This window comes from Hemitrygon akajei, chromosome 29 (genome assembly GCF_048418815.1).
Source record: "Hemitrygon akajei chromosome 29, sHemAka1.3, whole genome shotgun sequence".
Classification (NCBI taxonomy): domain Eukaryota; kingdom Metazoa; phylum Chordata; class Chondrichthyes; order Myliobatiformes; family Dasyatidae; genus Hemitrygon; species Hemitrygon akajei.
This window is the reverse complement of record NC_133152.1, coordinates 24,916,032-24,932,064: the sequence shown is the minus strand read 5'-3', so window position 1 is coordinate 24,932,064 and position 16,033 is coordinate 24,916,032. Positions and strand designations below refer to the sequence as shown.

Below are 16,033 nucleotides of genomic sequence, written 5' to 3'. Positions count from 1 at the left end.
TAGTTAGAATTTGAGCTTTAGGACCAGCAAAAAATGTTTCAATGTATTGAATAAATCTCTCTCCAAAATTCATTGCTTTAAAAGTTTGCAAAAGGAAGGTAGGTTCTACCCTGTCGAACACCTTCTCTGCATCCATCGACATTATCAACGTGGGATGTGAAAAAGTCTCCATACATTATCAGATCCATATCGATTTCTGTCTGTCTGACAAAACCTGTCTGATCGGCATTAATGATTTTAGGGATACTGTCATCTATTCTTAATGCAATTAATTTTGATAAAATCTTGTAATCTGAATTCAAAAGACTAAGGGGCCGATAGGAAGTACATTTTTTACGGTCCTTCTCAGGTTTTGGCAGTAATATTATTGTACTCTTGCCAAGCAAGTTTCCAGAGAACTAGGCAGAGTTTTATTAATCAGTGCCTCCTTAAACATATTTGTTAAAGGAGTTAAAAGCTTATCTGAAAAGGCTTTAAGTATTTAATTGGAAAGCCATCTGGCCCCGGAGCATTATTGTTCTGTAGAGACTTCATAGTGCCAAGAACCTCTTCTTCAGCTATATCAGAGTCAAGACAATCTTTATCCTTACAATCTAACTTAGGAAGATTTAATAAGTTCAACAAATGTGTTGCTTCGGTATTTTCTATATCATGATCTGTCTTATATAACGTTTCATAAAACCTTCTGAATTCTTGATTTATGTCTTGATTTATATGGGTTAATGAGGGATCTGCCATCATCTATAACAACAGAGTGGATAAATCTATCGGTCTCTTCCTTTTTTATTTGCCAAGCAAGACACTTACTAGTTTTGTTTCCAAATTTGTAATAATGATTGTTCTGGCCATATCTGCCTCAGCTTTACTTGTACATAAATTATTGTATTTAATCCATTTTAAAGTCAATGTATTAAGTATTTCTTCACTTTAAGTAAAAGCATGTTCACGTTCAAGACTTCTCTCTTCCTCTAGAGATACAAGAGTTTTCCTTTTTTCTCTTATTTTATGTGTGCTATACGAAATGACTTGTCCTCTCACATATGCTTTTAAAGCCTCCCATATGTTAGCTTAGGAAAAAGAATTTGAATTAGTTTCCATAAATAAATCAATGTGGCCGTTCATAAATCTGAGGAATCTGGGATCATTAAGCATATATGTTTTAAATCTCCAACTATAAGATGATGATTGCGTAATATCCATCCTCCAAGTCAACTTTATTGGATTATGGTCAGAGAGTATAGCTGGTAGGTAGGAGCATTCAATAACCCTGGATACCATACTCTGGGATATTAAAAACATATCAATTCTAGAATAGGAGCCGTGGACATTTGAAAAGAAGGACAAGTCCTTTACATTTGGATTAAGTTGTCGCCAACTATCGCAAAACCCCAGATCCCTCATGCCCTGATCTAGGACCAACGATGCCTTGAACGATTAAGAGATCTTGGTGTGGATCGATCCATTGCTGGGTCTAAGACCAAACTGAAGTCACCACCATCCAGACAGTGGTCCAAAGCTGTCGTAAGTTTTAATACCAAATCATTAAAAAACGGGATTGTCATGGTTGGGGCCATATACATTAATCAGTGTGACCCTGTTCATATTTAGTTCAGAATTAACTAAAAGAAGTCTACCGTTCTTCTCTTTTTCTGTTGATATTAATTTAAACCTCACGTTCTTATTAACGAGTATAGACACTCCCCTTGCTTTTGCGGTAACTGAGTAGTAAACATGTCCAACCCAATCCCTTTTTAACTTTATATGTTCTGTATCAGAAAGGTGAGTCTCTTGTATAAACGCTATTATCAGTCTCTTTAAATATGTAAGAACTTTTTTCCTCTTAATTGGAGATTTAATTCCCCTTACATTCAAGGAGATTATTTTAAGTTGACTGGTCATGCCTTAAAGAAAAAAAAAATAAATACATCAGAGCATAAAGATAGTGCGAGAACTGTAAGAATAAGAGTAATTAAGAAACAGAGCCATACCATATCCCTGTAGAGACCCACCCGTTGACGCCCCCTAGACCAAACATCCCCGGTGGGTAGGCTACTCTCTCTAAATATGCAAGAGTTCTCAACAGTTACAAAAAAGACATAGTGAGCATTAAACCACATTAATTAAGAATTCTAGGTTCTACAGCCTCTAAACGAGTACAATCAAGGCCTAGGAGCATACACATAAAACCTGGCAAAGCAACTTGAACAGAATTCAGACTACAACATATAAAAATGTTTAGAAAAAGGAACACAGAGAATCAGAAACAACTCAAGGCACAAGGTTGAGACGAAATGACATCAAAAATTAAGGAGACGCACTTTCCACAATAGTCAGGTGGGAAAGTATCCATATTGCGAAACTTACTTGTGTCCTCATATCAGTCACAGCAATACATCCAATAATCACTTAAGTAAAAGTCACTCAATGTATAGAGTGCTTAAGCATCACAGTAACCCGTCTGTTGTGCACGGACCAAGAGGATCATCAATCATTAATATCGCTAACTTACAAAAACTCCATTTCTGCATCAGGAGTAACAAACCACTTGGTGACTCCCTTATGCATAATCCGAAGTTTAGCTGGATAGTGCAGGGAATAATCAATGCCCCTTCCCCGTAGGGTCTTCTTAACCTCTTTGATGGTGTCCTTAAGGCATTGCAATCTTGAACTACAGTTGGGAAATATGTAGATCCTGTTATTTTCATAGTGAATCACTCCTTTTTACCTGGCCAGACGCATAATCTTCTCCTTGTTCCTAAAATTGAGCAGCTTTGCGATTATAGGTCTCGGTCTCCATGAGTCGTCACCACCGCTGGGAAATTTTCCCAGGCCGTGGGCTCTCTCACAGGTGATGGGGGTAGGAAAGTTTTCAACGCCAAAAATATCTGATAGGATTTGTTCCAAAAATCCAGCTGCGTCGCGACCTTCAGCTTACTCAGGGAGATTCAGTATCCAAAAATTGTTCCGCCTACTCCTGATTTCCAGGTCGTCCACCTTGTCTTTCAACAATTGCATCTCTTTCTCCAATTTCTCGACGTGCCTGGTGACTTCTATTATGTTGTCTTCATTGGCAGGTACATGCCCCTTAACTTGGTTAGCTAGTGTTGACAACGCAGATTCTATTTTAATTAGCGAGGATTGGAGGTTAATCATTTTAGTGTCGATTTGTGTTGATAGTTCTACCTTGCTTTCCCAAATGGCTGTCATGACTGTCTCAAGGGAAAGCTTCCCCCCTTTTCCAGAGTCAGCTGCCATTTTAATAACATTTGAGGGTTTGGTTGTTCCTTCAGTTGACGATAAAAAATCCTTCTTACTTCTAAGATTATACCTTGCCATGCACCACTAGCAAGTGAGATTTGTTTTAGAAATTTTAGGAATGCAGTTTGAACAATAACATAACAAAATAAAGATAACTACTGAGACACACTCAGGGAGCTCACGCTAGCATGTCTTCCCTCGTTGCTGCCTCACGTGATCCCCCCTGTCTTATACAACTTCAACATAACATCCAATCTTCTGTACTCAATACATAGATTTATGAAGGCCAATGTGCCAAAAGCTTTCTTTATGACCCTAACTCCCTGTGACACCACTTTCAATTAATTATGTACATGTATTCCCAGATCCCTTTGTTCTACCATACACCACAGTGCACTACCATTCACTGTGTAAGACCTACCCTGGTTGGTCCTACCAAAGTGCAAAATCTTGTACTTGGCTGCATTAAATTCCATCTGTCATTTTTCAGCCCATTATCACAGCTGGTCCAGATTCCACTGCAAGCTGATAGTCCACTACACACCCAATCTTGGTGTCATCTGCAAATTTGCTGATCCAGTTAACCACATTATCAACCAGACCATTGAAATAGATGACAAACAACAAAAGACCCAGCACCGGTCCCTGTGGCACTCCACTAGTCACAGGCCTCCAGTCAGAGAGGAACCATTTACTACCACTCTCTGGTTTCTCCCACAAAGGCAATACCTCATCCAATTTACTACTTCATTCTGAATGCCGAGTGACTGAACCAGCTTGATCAACCTCCCGTGTGGGACCCTGTCAAACACCTTACTAAAGTCTATGCAGACAACATCCAGTGCCTTGCTTTCATCAACTTCTGGATAACTTCCTTGAAAAACTCTATAAGATTGATTAGACATGACCTACTATGCACATATTCTTAATCAGTTCCGGACTATCCATTTATTTATCTAACCAGTCCCTCAGAATACCTTCCAATAACATTCCCACAACTGATGTCAGACTCACTGGCCTATAATTTTCTGATTTCAGTTTGGAGCCTTTTTTAAACAGCGGAACAACACTGACTATCCTCCAATCCCTCTCCTGTCACTAAAGATGTTTTAAATATCTCTGCTAGGGCCCCGGCAATTTCTGCACTTGCCTCCCATAGGGTCCGAGAGAACATCTTGTCAGGCCCTGGGGATTTATCCACCCTGATTTGCTTCAGGGTAGCAAATATCTCCTCCTCTGTATTCGTACAGGGTCCATGAAGTTGATGCTGCTTTGCCTCACTTCTATAGACTCTGTGTCTATCTTCTGAGTAAATATAAATGTAAAAAAATCCATTTAAGATCTCTCCCATTTCTTTTAGCTCCACACATGAATTACCATTCTGATCTTCCAGAGGACAAATTTTGTCCTTTGCAATCCTTTTGTTCTTAACATACCTGTAGAATCCTTTCTGATTCCCCCTCACCTTGTCTGCTAGGGCAACTTCACGCCTTCTTTTGGCTTTCCTGGTTTCTTTCTTGTGTTCTCTTGCACTTCTTGTACTCTGTAAGCACCTAATTTGTTCCTACTTGCCTATACCTGCTATGATCATCCCTTTTTCCCTTAACAAGGCCCTTAATATCTCTTGAAAACCAAGGTTCCCTATACTTGTTATCTTTATCTTTTATTCTGACAGGCACATACAAGCTTTGTACTCTCGAAATTTCATTTTTGAAAGCCTCCCACTTTACAGGTACACCTTTGCCAGAAAACAGCCTGTCCCAATCCAGACAAACAACATCTAAAATGACAATTTAAGTAACAAGATTTTTGGTAGAACATTGGAGATGTTTGAATGTTTTAGATTGCATTTTTTGATAACTTTCCACAGAGCGATCCAGTTCAGAAACATGCCCTTTGCCCCAGCGAGTCTGCAAATGTCATCACCACCCATTGACACTATTCCTATAATGCTCCATCTTTATTCTCCGCCCCCCACTATTCTCATTAAATGTTCCAAACTTCACCACCCACCACACTAGGGGTATCTCACAGCAGCCAATAACCAACCAACCTGCAAATCTTTAGGATGTAGGAGGAAGCTAGTGCATCTAGGAGAAACCTCACACAGTCACCAGAACATTCAAAACCCATATAGACAGTACCCAAGGTCAGGAATGGGCCTGGGACTCTGGCGCTGTGGGACAGCTGCTCTACTAGCTGCACCACTGGCCCAGGAACCATCTGTGGTGTCAATGACAGAGAGTGATTAGTACATCTTACTCTACTGAATATCATTTCTAAATACTAACTCTTCAACACTTAAAAGAAAGTAAAGCACTTCAGAGGGACTGGAAAATACACCGATTTAGTGCATGAGTGAGCCAAGGCAGTGGTCACCTTTTCTTAAAAAAAAGTGTCTAGATAGGTAGACGGTTTCAGAGAGGGAGGAACAGAAGGGAGTTTAACAGACATGGAGAAAATTGCGTTACCATCTCCATCAGGATCCACAGTTTTGAAGTAGTGCTTGTTTTCTTTAGCAGCTTGTTGAAAATGTTCCTCGGTTTTCTCCATAATCCATCGCTGCATCTCACTTGCACTAATTTTCTTATCAACATTGGCATCAACCCTGTAGATGGAAATACGTTAAAAAGATGAGCACTGACTAACGGTACACACAAGAAAACACAGCCTTTGGGTCCACTGACGTGGTCAGCCATCCTGGAGTCAAATCTCAAAGGCACTACACTGAAGGATCAGCAACTGTGGGCTGAATTGGTCAGTCTCCCTCCAGTACTGACTTAACCATTCACTAGACTGGCTTTTTTGGTGAACACTTGTCTGTCAGGTATCCAACGTTCTCTTCCCTTCAAAAAGCATTATTTGAACACTGACATCACATGCTCTTAGTGAAGAAGGGTGTCTACCCTTTGGGTTTTACTACAAGATTATAGTTTCCTTTTTGGAAAGCTTGGATGCAAATGAGAAACCCTAAATAGTTATGGTGCATAACATTAAAGAATTAATTTTTTTAACAAAATAAAAGCTTTAATTACAATAAAAAAATTTACAAGAATAAGCCATGCAATGTCTTTTCATTAACACAAGAAAATCTGCAGATGCTGGAAATCCAAGCAACACACACACAAAATGCTGGAGGAACTCAGCAGGCCAGGCAGCATCTATGGTCCTGATGAAGGGTCTCGGCCCGAAATGTTGACTGTTTACTCTTTTCCATGGATGCTGCCTGGCCTGCTGAGTTCCTCCAGCAATTCTGTGTGTGTTGCAATGTCTTTTCATTCTTTACGTTCTCAGTCAATGCAGCATAGAAGGTGCCAGTCAGCAGTATTCCTCCACGGATATCCTGGTGTGCTGGCAAACCAGCAACTTCTCACACCAATTGTTAAGTTAAATGGGTTACATTTTCCAGGCTATATTGTTGCCTTCAAAAGATCTAAGCAAATGGGCAACTGCTTTTGTTAAGTGATGTCTGTATTTCCAGATGACCTTGAAGTTATTTATCAGAAGGAGACTACCATGCCAGCTAAATTATAATTTGAGAAGGGAGAAAGGTTCAAGGCACTGGAAGGGCCTAGTTTGGTGCTCGGGAGTGTGGAACGATTTAAAACAGCCTGATAGTAGACCCCTGGCCTACTGCTGATCAAATGCTGGATCGTTGGCTTGGGAAGTTGGCACATTTATGTGTTAGGCTGGTTATGTTTTTCTGGAAGGAGAGTTACCAAGTTTTTAGGAAGCACAAGAGGCTGTGGTCAGTGGTCACATATGAAAGAGTGGCACAAAAAGTGCTTAATCAGGTGATTCATAAAATTCAGAGAATTTATTATTTAAAGATAGAGCAGAGTAGCAAGCCCTCACAGCCCGACAAGCGCGCGTCACCCAATTACACCCATGTGACCAATTAACCTAGGAACCCCGACATCTTTGGAATGTCAGAGGAAACCGGAGCACCCAGAGGAAACCAACGTGATCACAAGTAGAACATCCAAACGCTTTACTGGCAGAGGCTGGATTTGAACTGGCACTGTAATAGCTTTATGCTATTGTGTCGCTCCCAACCGCTACTGGAAGTTCATCCTTGAAATGGAAATAGCCAAATATGACAATAGACAATAGGTGCAAGAGCAGGCCATTCGGCCCTTCCAGCCATCATTGCCATTCACTGTGAATATGGCTGATCATCCACAATCAGTACCCTGTTCCTACCTTCTCCTCATATCCCTTGACTCCGCTATCTTTAAGATCTCTATCTAACTCTTTCTTGAAAGCATCCAGAGAATTGGCCTCCATTGCCTTCTGAGGCAGAGCATTCCATAGATCCACAACTCTCTGGGTGAAAAAGTTTTCCCTCAATTCCGTTCTAAATAGTCTACCCCTTATTCTTAAACTGTGTCCTCTGGTCCTGGACTCCCCCAACATCGGGAACATGTTTCCTGCCTCTAGCGTGTCCAATCCCTTAATAACCTTATATGTTTCAATCAGATCCCCTCTCATCCTTCTCAATTCCAGTGTATACAAGCCCAGTTGCTCCAATCTTTCAACATATGACAGTCCTGCCATTCCGGGAGTTAACCTCGTGAACCTACGCTGCACTCCCTCAATAGCAAGAATGTCCTTCCTCAAATTTGGAGATCAAAACTGAACACAATACTCCAGGTGTAGTCTCACCAGGGCCCTGTACAACTTCAGAAGGACCTGTTTGCTCCTATACTCAACTCTCCTTGTTATGAAGACCAACATGCCATTAGCTTTCTTCACTGCCTGCTGTACCTGCATGCTGACTTTCAGTGACTGATAAACAAGGACACCTAGATCTCGTTGTACTTCCCCTTTTCCTAACTTGACACCATTCAGATAGTAACTTGCCTTCCTGTTCTTGCCACCAAAGTGGATAACCTCACATTTATCCACATTAAACTGCATCTGCCCACTCACCCAACCTGTCCAAGTCACCCTGCATTATCATAACATCCTCCTCACATTTCACACTGCCACTCAGCTTTGTGTCATCTGCAAATTTGCTAATGTTACTTTTAATCCCTTCATCTAAATCATTAGTGTATATTGTAAACAGCTGCGGTCCCAGCACCGAACCTTGCAGTACTCCACTGGTCACAGCCAGCCATTCTGAAAGGGACCCGTTAATCCCTGCTCTTTGTTTCCTGTCTGCCAACCAATTTTCTATCCATGTCAGTACCCTACCCCCAATACCATGTGCTCTAATTTTGCCCATTAATCTCCCTATGTGGAACCTTATCAAAGGCTTTCTGAAAGTCCAGGTACACTACATCCACTGGCTCTCCCTTGTCCATTTTCATAGTTACATCCTTGAAAAATTCCAGAAGATTAGTCAAGCATGATTTCCCCTTCGTAAATCCACGCTGACTCGGACCAATCCTGTTACTGCTATCCAGATGTGCCGCTATTTCATCTTTTATAATTGACTCCAGCATCTTCCCCACCTCTGATGGTATCTAAAGACTGCAATTAAAATAAGTAAAAATGGGGAAGAATGAGAATGCTTCTCCAATAACTTTCTCACATTGTGACATTAGAAACCTGTCCATTTCTCCATAGATTGCAATGTGCTATTAGGTAATTAAGCTAAGTGATTGGGCTAATACTCAGATGGCAATCTGAAACATGCTTTGAAAATAAAAGTTTCAATAATCAATGGGCAAAAGGGAATAAAATCTGGTGATCAAAGCAGAAAACACTAGGAACACACTGCAGGCCAAGTGTCACAGCAGCAGGAAGTCTCGGAATTGAGTGGGAGTGGAAATCCAATCTCCTTTCTGCACAGCTGTGCCCACTTTTCCAAAGAAAAAACATCAGTGTTCTCTTCAACTTTCAAGTGTACTGGACATTCACCCACCTTCATAAACAAGTTTATCACAACTCTGTCTGCAGCCCAACCATGTCCCGTCACTCGTGCTTGCAAGCTTAAGCAATCTTGCTAATGAATCCTAAGTCTAAACTCCTTCATCCGTACTGCCCTCAGACACATCTGCAATCCTCCACTTCTTCATGTACAAACAAGCTGGATGAACTCAGCAGGTGGGGCAGCATCCGTTGAAATGACCCTGGCGAAGGGTCTCAGCCTGAAACGTTGACTGCTCATTTCAACGGATGCTGCCCGACCTGCTGAGTTCATCCTGTTTATTTGTACGTGTTGATTTGACCACAGCATCTGCAGTGTACTTTGTGTTCTCCTCCACTTCTTGCCTCCTGTATATCCCTGACCTGGATGTCCTTACAAGCCTTCATCTGCCAAGGACCCAAGTTCTCAAATTTCTCCACTTCTCCGTTCAACCCAACTCCTCAACCAAGCTGTCACTGCTATCCCAAACTCCAATGACTTTATGTCAAATTTTATTTTGTCAGTGGTATGTGGCTGACACCTTAAGGCTAGAACCACTGATCCCTATTTACTTCTTGACCATAGACCAATTCTGAAAGTGCCTAAGAGTCAACCGAATTAACAAGTCTGGAAATAAAAAATAAATTCTGCAGACGGTGGGAATCGAAAACAAAAGCAGAATACAGGGGACGCCCAGAACATATCGACTCTACCCAAAACCATTAGGACCAAGTTATAGTCATACGGCAGTGCAGCACAGAAACAGGCTCTTCAGAGCATCTAGTCCATGCTGAACTATTATTCTGCCTTGTCCCATTGACCTGAACCTGGGATATAGCCCTCCATACCCCTCCCATCCATGTACCTATCCAAACTTCTCTTGAATGTGGTGAACCCACATCCACCATTCAACACCCCCACCGACCTCTGGGTGAAGAAGTAACCCCTCAAGTTCTCCCTAAATGTCTCACCTTTCACCCTGGACCTCTAGGTCTCACCTCAGCTGGGACGGAGCACGGGGCAGACCTCAAGGATAGCAGATTTCCTTCTTTGCACAGCACCAGGTAGTTGCAAAACCCCACCTGGTCAGGAGTTTTCTCTCAAGCTTTTGAGAGCTCACTTATCACCACAAAGGTTTAATTTTTGTTGTTATTCCTCTCCGTACATCAGGCGCACACTCCGGACCATTTGCCTCAAAGTCCGGTGCTGATGCCACACCACCAGCTGGCTAGAGTTGAATTACTTGAAGTTAAATTCCTCAGCGCCAGTGACAAGATTCAAAATCTCTTTGCGTTTGTGGTCTATGCCTCTGTAACCTGGTTAATTAGTCTGTAAAGTTTCTTGTATTTAATATATTGAATCATCCACGTTGCTGAAGCTGTTGCTAAAACCTGGTCATGGTAAATGCAAGCAGGCGTATTCAACTGAGTTTGGGCGAGGCTGGAACTAGATAGCATGGGTTACAGGTGAAAGGTGAAATGCTTAATGTTGAAGGGGATTATGGGGGGAACTTTTTCACTCAGAGAATGATGGAAGTGGTGAATGTGGGACTGATTTCAACATCAGAGAGAAGTTCGGGCAAGTTTGGGAGGGGTATGGAGGGTTACAGTCCAGATGCAGGTCAATGGGAAGAGGCAGAATAATATTTCAGCATGGGCTAGATGGGCCGAAGGGTCTGTCTCTTTGCTGTAGTTCTCTATGACAAACTGGAATTCCTAGGCAGGGCTCTGACAGAGAGATCAAAGAAAAAGCTGCTCCCTTTCAGAAAGGGATACTAGTCTTTGAGAATTTGGAGAGGCAAATCTTGTGAGAAAATTACTACTTCAGGATAGATGTGTATTCCCAGCATTTTTCACTTTATTTTAAATCAAGAAAAATGAGATCAAAAGAATAAAAAACTGCACAAAGCTGGAACAACACAAAAATCAGCCTCAAAAAGGAAACCGCTTTTGGTAAAAGCTACCTAATTGAGTCTGGCTGTGGGGGCGCACTTCACAATTTAATCACTCTTTCCAAACATTAGAGGCTTCTGCCAGTCATTGTTCGTACTCGACGCAGTTGTGCTTCATTTCAGCGGATACTTGAGTTTTTATTCCCACCCCCATCGGGCACGACTTCAACCCACAGCCCGATTCCAGGATGCTGCTGTGAAGTTTGCCCTGATGGCAGGTGACCATTCACCAGCTGCCAACAAACATCATCTTCCATCAAACAGCACAGGAAGGCTGGATCTCTGGTCCCCAGTGTGATGGACACGTCCAACAAGTAACAATGGAGATCAAAGAGTAACACACTCAAAATGTTGGAGAGCTGATGAAGGATCTCGGCCCAAAACGCCGGCTGTATATTCATCTTCATGGATGATGCCTGGTCTATGTCTCCAGCATTTTGAGTGCTTCACTCTGGATTTACATTTGCAGAGTCTCGTGTCAATGAAGGCCCAAACCAAGCTGATCCAAAACACTGGGAGTGCCCCTACATCCTCCTCCTCTTCACACATGGAGGGCAGAAATAATTATATGCTTGTTTTACATCAGCACCTTCACACCCAGTACTGATGAGATTACAGGATTTCTTACACAACCTGAGGTGAACAAATACTGTACCTTATTATGCCACTCTGATCTTACCAATACTGTCACTAGTCTCAATCTGAGTGAGCTGCAATCGTTTTGATGCCCTGAGATAACAGGGTGGAAGGCTTCAAGATTTCCGGGCACCATTTCCATTTGCTGCAGTGGCCCTTGCTGGGAAATGGAGCAGTTGGATACCGACCCAAGCCAAAGGCTCCGAGTTGTTCATTTATTTTTCAGGATATGGGCGTCATTAGCAGAGCCAGCAGCTTCTGCCCGCTCCTGATTTCCATGGGGTGGATAGTGAGCGGCCCACAGCCGGGTAGCTTGCCAGATCATGCCAGAGGGAATTTAACCACCCACTACGAGGCCTGGGTACAGATTCCCATAAAGGATCTTCTGAGAATGATGTCAGATTTCTTCCCCTGGAAGATCCTGAACCACATTTATTTTATAACAAGAAGCCAATAGATTTGCAGGGATTATAAATTTAGTTACTTATTGATATTTATGTACTTTATATTGGTTTCCTTCAGATTTTTTGGTGTTTTCTTTCTTGTGGACGACTGGTGGGTGTTCAGTCAATTTTTGTGTATAGGGGTGGTTGGGGATATGGCGCTATTGACATTGTTTTCTGCAAGTGCAAGGGTCGGTGTTTGTCATCGCGGCTATTTTTCATTGTGGGGGAGGGGAGTTTTTGGCACCTGCAAGTTTTGTTTCTTTTCTTTTCGGTGCTGGGAGGAAAGGTTGATGTTTTATCTTCCATCAGCACCCATTGTCTTTCTGTATTTAATGGCTATCTAGAGAAGACAAATATCAGAGTTGTGTTGTACGTGCATACTTTGACAATAAAATGAACCTTTGAACCTTTTAGTTATTTAGAAATACAGCACAGTAGCAGGTCCTTCCAGTCCAATGAGCTCCCGCTGCCCAAACACACCCAAGTGGCCAATTAACCTACTAACTTACAAGTCTTGGGATGTGGGAGGAAACCAGAGCACTTGGAGGAAACCCACATGGTCACGGGGAGAACGTACAAACTCCTTACAGGCAACAGCAGGAATTGAACCCAGGTAGCTGACACGACAAAGCAATGTTCTAACCATTATACTACTGTGTCCAAACCAACTACTATCTGTTCACCAGGTTGGTTCCAGAGACGATGGGGTTAGACTATGAGGAGAGATTGAGTTGCCTGGGACTGTACTCGCAGGATATCAAAAGAATGAGAGGAGATCTTATAGAAATATATAAAATTATGAAAGGGATAGATAAGGTAAGTGACAGGAAAGTTGTTCCCACTGGTAGGTGAGACCAGAACTAGGAGACATAGCCTCAAGGATCAGGGGAGTAGATTTAGGACAGAGATGAGGAGGAACTGCTTTTCCCAGAGGGTGGTGAATCTGTGGAATTCTCTGCCCAATGAAGCAGCAAAGGCTACCTCAGTAAATATATTTAAGACAAGGTTGGATAGATTTTTTGCATAGATGGGGAATTAGGGGTAAAAGGGAAAAGGCAGGTAGGTGGAGATGGTCCATGGCCAGATCACCCATGATCTTATCGAATGGCGGAGCAGGCTCAATGGGCCAGATGGTCTACTCTTGCTCCTATTTCTTATGCTCTCATGTTGTTGAATTTCCAAGTTGCTAAACAAATTATATCCGGCAGTGGGATTTGAACTCAATATCAAACCAGGTTTTACGAGGTGAACCAAAAGACCAAGAGCCTTATTCCACTTCCCTGTTCAGTCTGCAGTCCACGGCTTCAGCTAGAATATAAATTGCCTGGACACTGGTCACAGGAGTGACTGACGCGTGCCGAGGTCAACGGAGAAAAAGCTCAGAGAAGCAAAGTGCAGTGCAGGTAGACAAGATGCAAGGTCATAACGAAGCAGACTGAGAGTCCATCTTATTGTACTGGGGGCATTCAATGGTCTTATAGCAGTGAAGTCGAAGCTGATCTTGAAGATCATGAAAGCTGGGGAATATGGAACCAGTACAGTGATATCCTGAAATATATCCAATATTACTAAAGAAGGGGTGCTGGCAGTGTTGACGCACACAAAGGTGGATAAACCCCTAGGGTCTGACCAAGTGTATCCTTGCACCTTGTGGGATGCAAGGCAAGAAATTCCAGGGGACATGTTGGAGAATTTTTTATCTTCCTTAGCTGCGAGTGAGGCACTGGAAAACTGCAGGGGTGGCTAACGTTGTGCCTTCATTTAAGAAGGGCCCTGAAGATATGTCAGGGAAGTACAGGCTGGTGAACCTAACATCAGTGCGGGAAAGTTACTGGAAGGCATCTGAGAGTCAGGATTCATCTGCATTTGGAAAGGGGTAAGGATTTGACAGAGAAAGCCAGCATGGGCTTGTGTAGGGGAAGCTGAATTGGATTGAGGTGATCAAAAGGATTGAGAAGAGCAGGGCGGTAGTTAAGCAATAACAGAAGGCCTTGCCAAGGTCAAAGGTTGGGTCTGAGGGAAGGGATTCAGCCTATTAAGATTCAGCATTTGGTTTTGCACACATGTTTTCTAGGGGAGTAGGAACTGAGTCACCAGTCAGCTTCTGAAAATCAGTTGATGTTCAGCACTCAGCTGATATTCTTGGTCACCTCTGTGTCACCTTTAGCATAGTCAGATTGGTGCAATGGTATCTTGAGTTCAAAGCATTTTCCTCTGCATCATTTGGTATCAGCGTAGTCAACAAAAAGCCTTGCACTCATTTCGAAACCCTTTGAAGTAGGTCTGGTCACCCACTGTGTTTCATGGTCAGTAGATGACTAAGAACTAAAAGCTGATTTCTCACTTGCACTCTCCATCTGTGGGCACAATAGGGCTTCCCTGTGCTGTCGTTACCTCGCTATCTGGCTGAACCGAAAACCAGAGCAGGACAGAGCCCGAGCAAAGCGCAACGTTGCGGATGGTGGTGAAGAAGGGCAGGATTTGGTCTCTGGTCTCTTGTTAGTTATTTTTGTGAAATTGCTTGTCCAATCCCACAGTGAATGCATGGGGACACAATGGGATTATTGGTCAGTTTGGAACAGGATACCACCAGGAGTGACCAATACCCAGGAGATGAGGTGAGAGTAACTGAGCGGAGAGGGAGCGGCGATTGGCGGGCAAGTGATCTATATTGTGTGTGATGAGGTGCGTTTCTATGGTGTGGATCTGCGAAGAAAATGCAGAAAGGCAAAGTGGCAAGCTTGTCTGTAGCTTGGCTTCAACGGATGCAAGAGGTTTTAATCCCTGTGATCATTAAGGTGATGAGTGACTGGGAATAAACTTCACTCACAGTGACATTCTGAATGTAGTTGGCAGTGTTTGGAATTCTTGTCTCTAGAAGACTATGGGTTCAAATCCTGCTCTACAGACCTGATAATGGAAGATCTGGAGAGACACTCCTCATTGCTGGACTGAGGAAAATGCTGTGTTACTAGAGATCTGCACTCTCGGTCAGATGTATTTAAAGTAACCTCATTTCCCATCCAGTGTCAGTACTGCAAAAATGTCATGGAAACGGACAATCAGGTCACTTCACATTGCCTTTGGTAGGAGTATCCTATGATTTGACTCAAGTATTTGAACACCAAAAATGTCCCATAAGTGCAAGTTTCTCTATGAATGTGTAAGACTAGCATTATGCAAACTTTGTGTGTGTGTTTGTTGGGTGGGGGGGGGGGGGCGGGGGAAGGATAGGTACAAGCCAATACACACCAATCAAACTACTTCTGAATTTTAGCCCTGACTTTAAGGTGACAATCCTGCACTTAAACAAAAAGACCATGGTAACCCAGAATCTTATAATTAAAGGACACGGGGATCCGTCCTGATGAAGGGTCTCAGTCCAAAACATCGACTGCTTACTCTTTTCCATAGATGCTGCCTGGCCAGTACTTACAGTGTGATAGTTTACCAGGAGCATGGATAGACGTCGAGGTAAGAAAGATTCTGTTATTACACGCCAGAAAGTCAGGGCTGTTGCCAGACAGACAAGTCTCTTCTGGTGGGGAGGCAGTCCTGCATCCGAAACCACCCCCTCCAAGTATTGAACTAATTTTGAGACTAAATGTTTGAAGTTTCTGGTTCCAGGTACCAACAATATAATTGAAAACTGCATCACTTTCTGTTTCAGTTTTTCAATGACTTTGCACTATCGAGTATCAGTCTCAACTTGAATTGTATGTTCCAACATAATAGCGATATCCCAGCCACTTATACCGCCTTTTTCCTGGCCAGTGCCTCAATATCCCTCATCCTATCAGCCTTGCCCTTCTTGTTGACCGAAACACATTGTCCTCAAAGTTTTAAAAGCCTCCCGCTCGTCAGATAACCTTTAACCTACATGCA

The 16,033-nt window shown here is 42.7% G+C and overlaps 1 protein-coding gene across 1 annotated transcript in view; it reads right to left on the bottom strand.

Moving 5' to 3' along the window:
* sdf4 (stromal cell derived factor 4) overlaps positions 1–16,033 on the bottom strand; it is a 91,200-nt gene that overhangs the window by 27,491 nt on the left and 47,676 nt on the right. Inside the window, exon 2 of the mRNA XM_073031916.1 lies at positions 5,730–5,866. Coding sequence (XP_072888017.1) covers positions 5,730–5,866 — 137 coding nt within the window. The remainder of the gene's footprint in view (positions 1–5,729; positions 5,867–16,033) is intronic.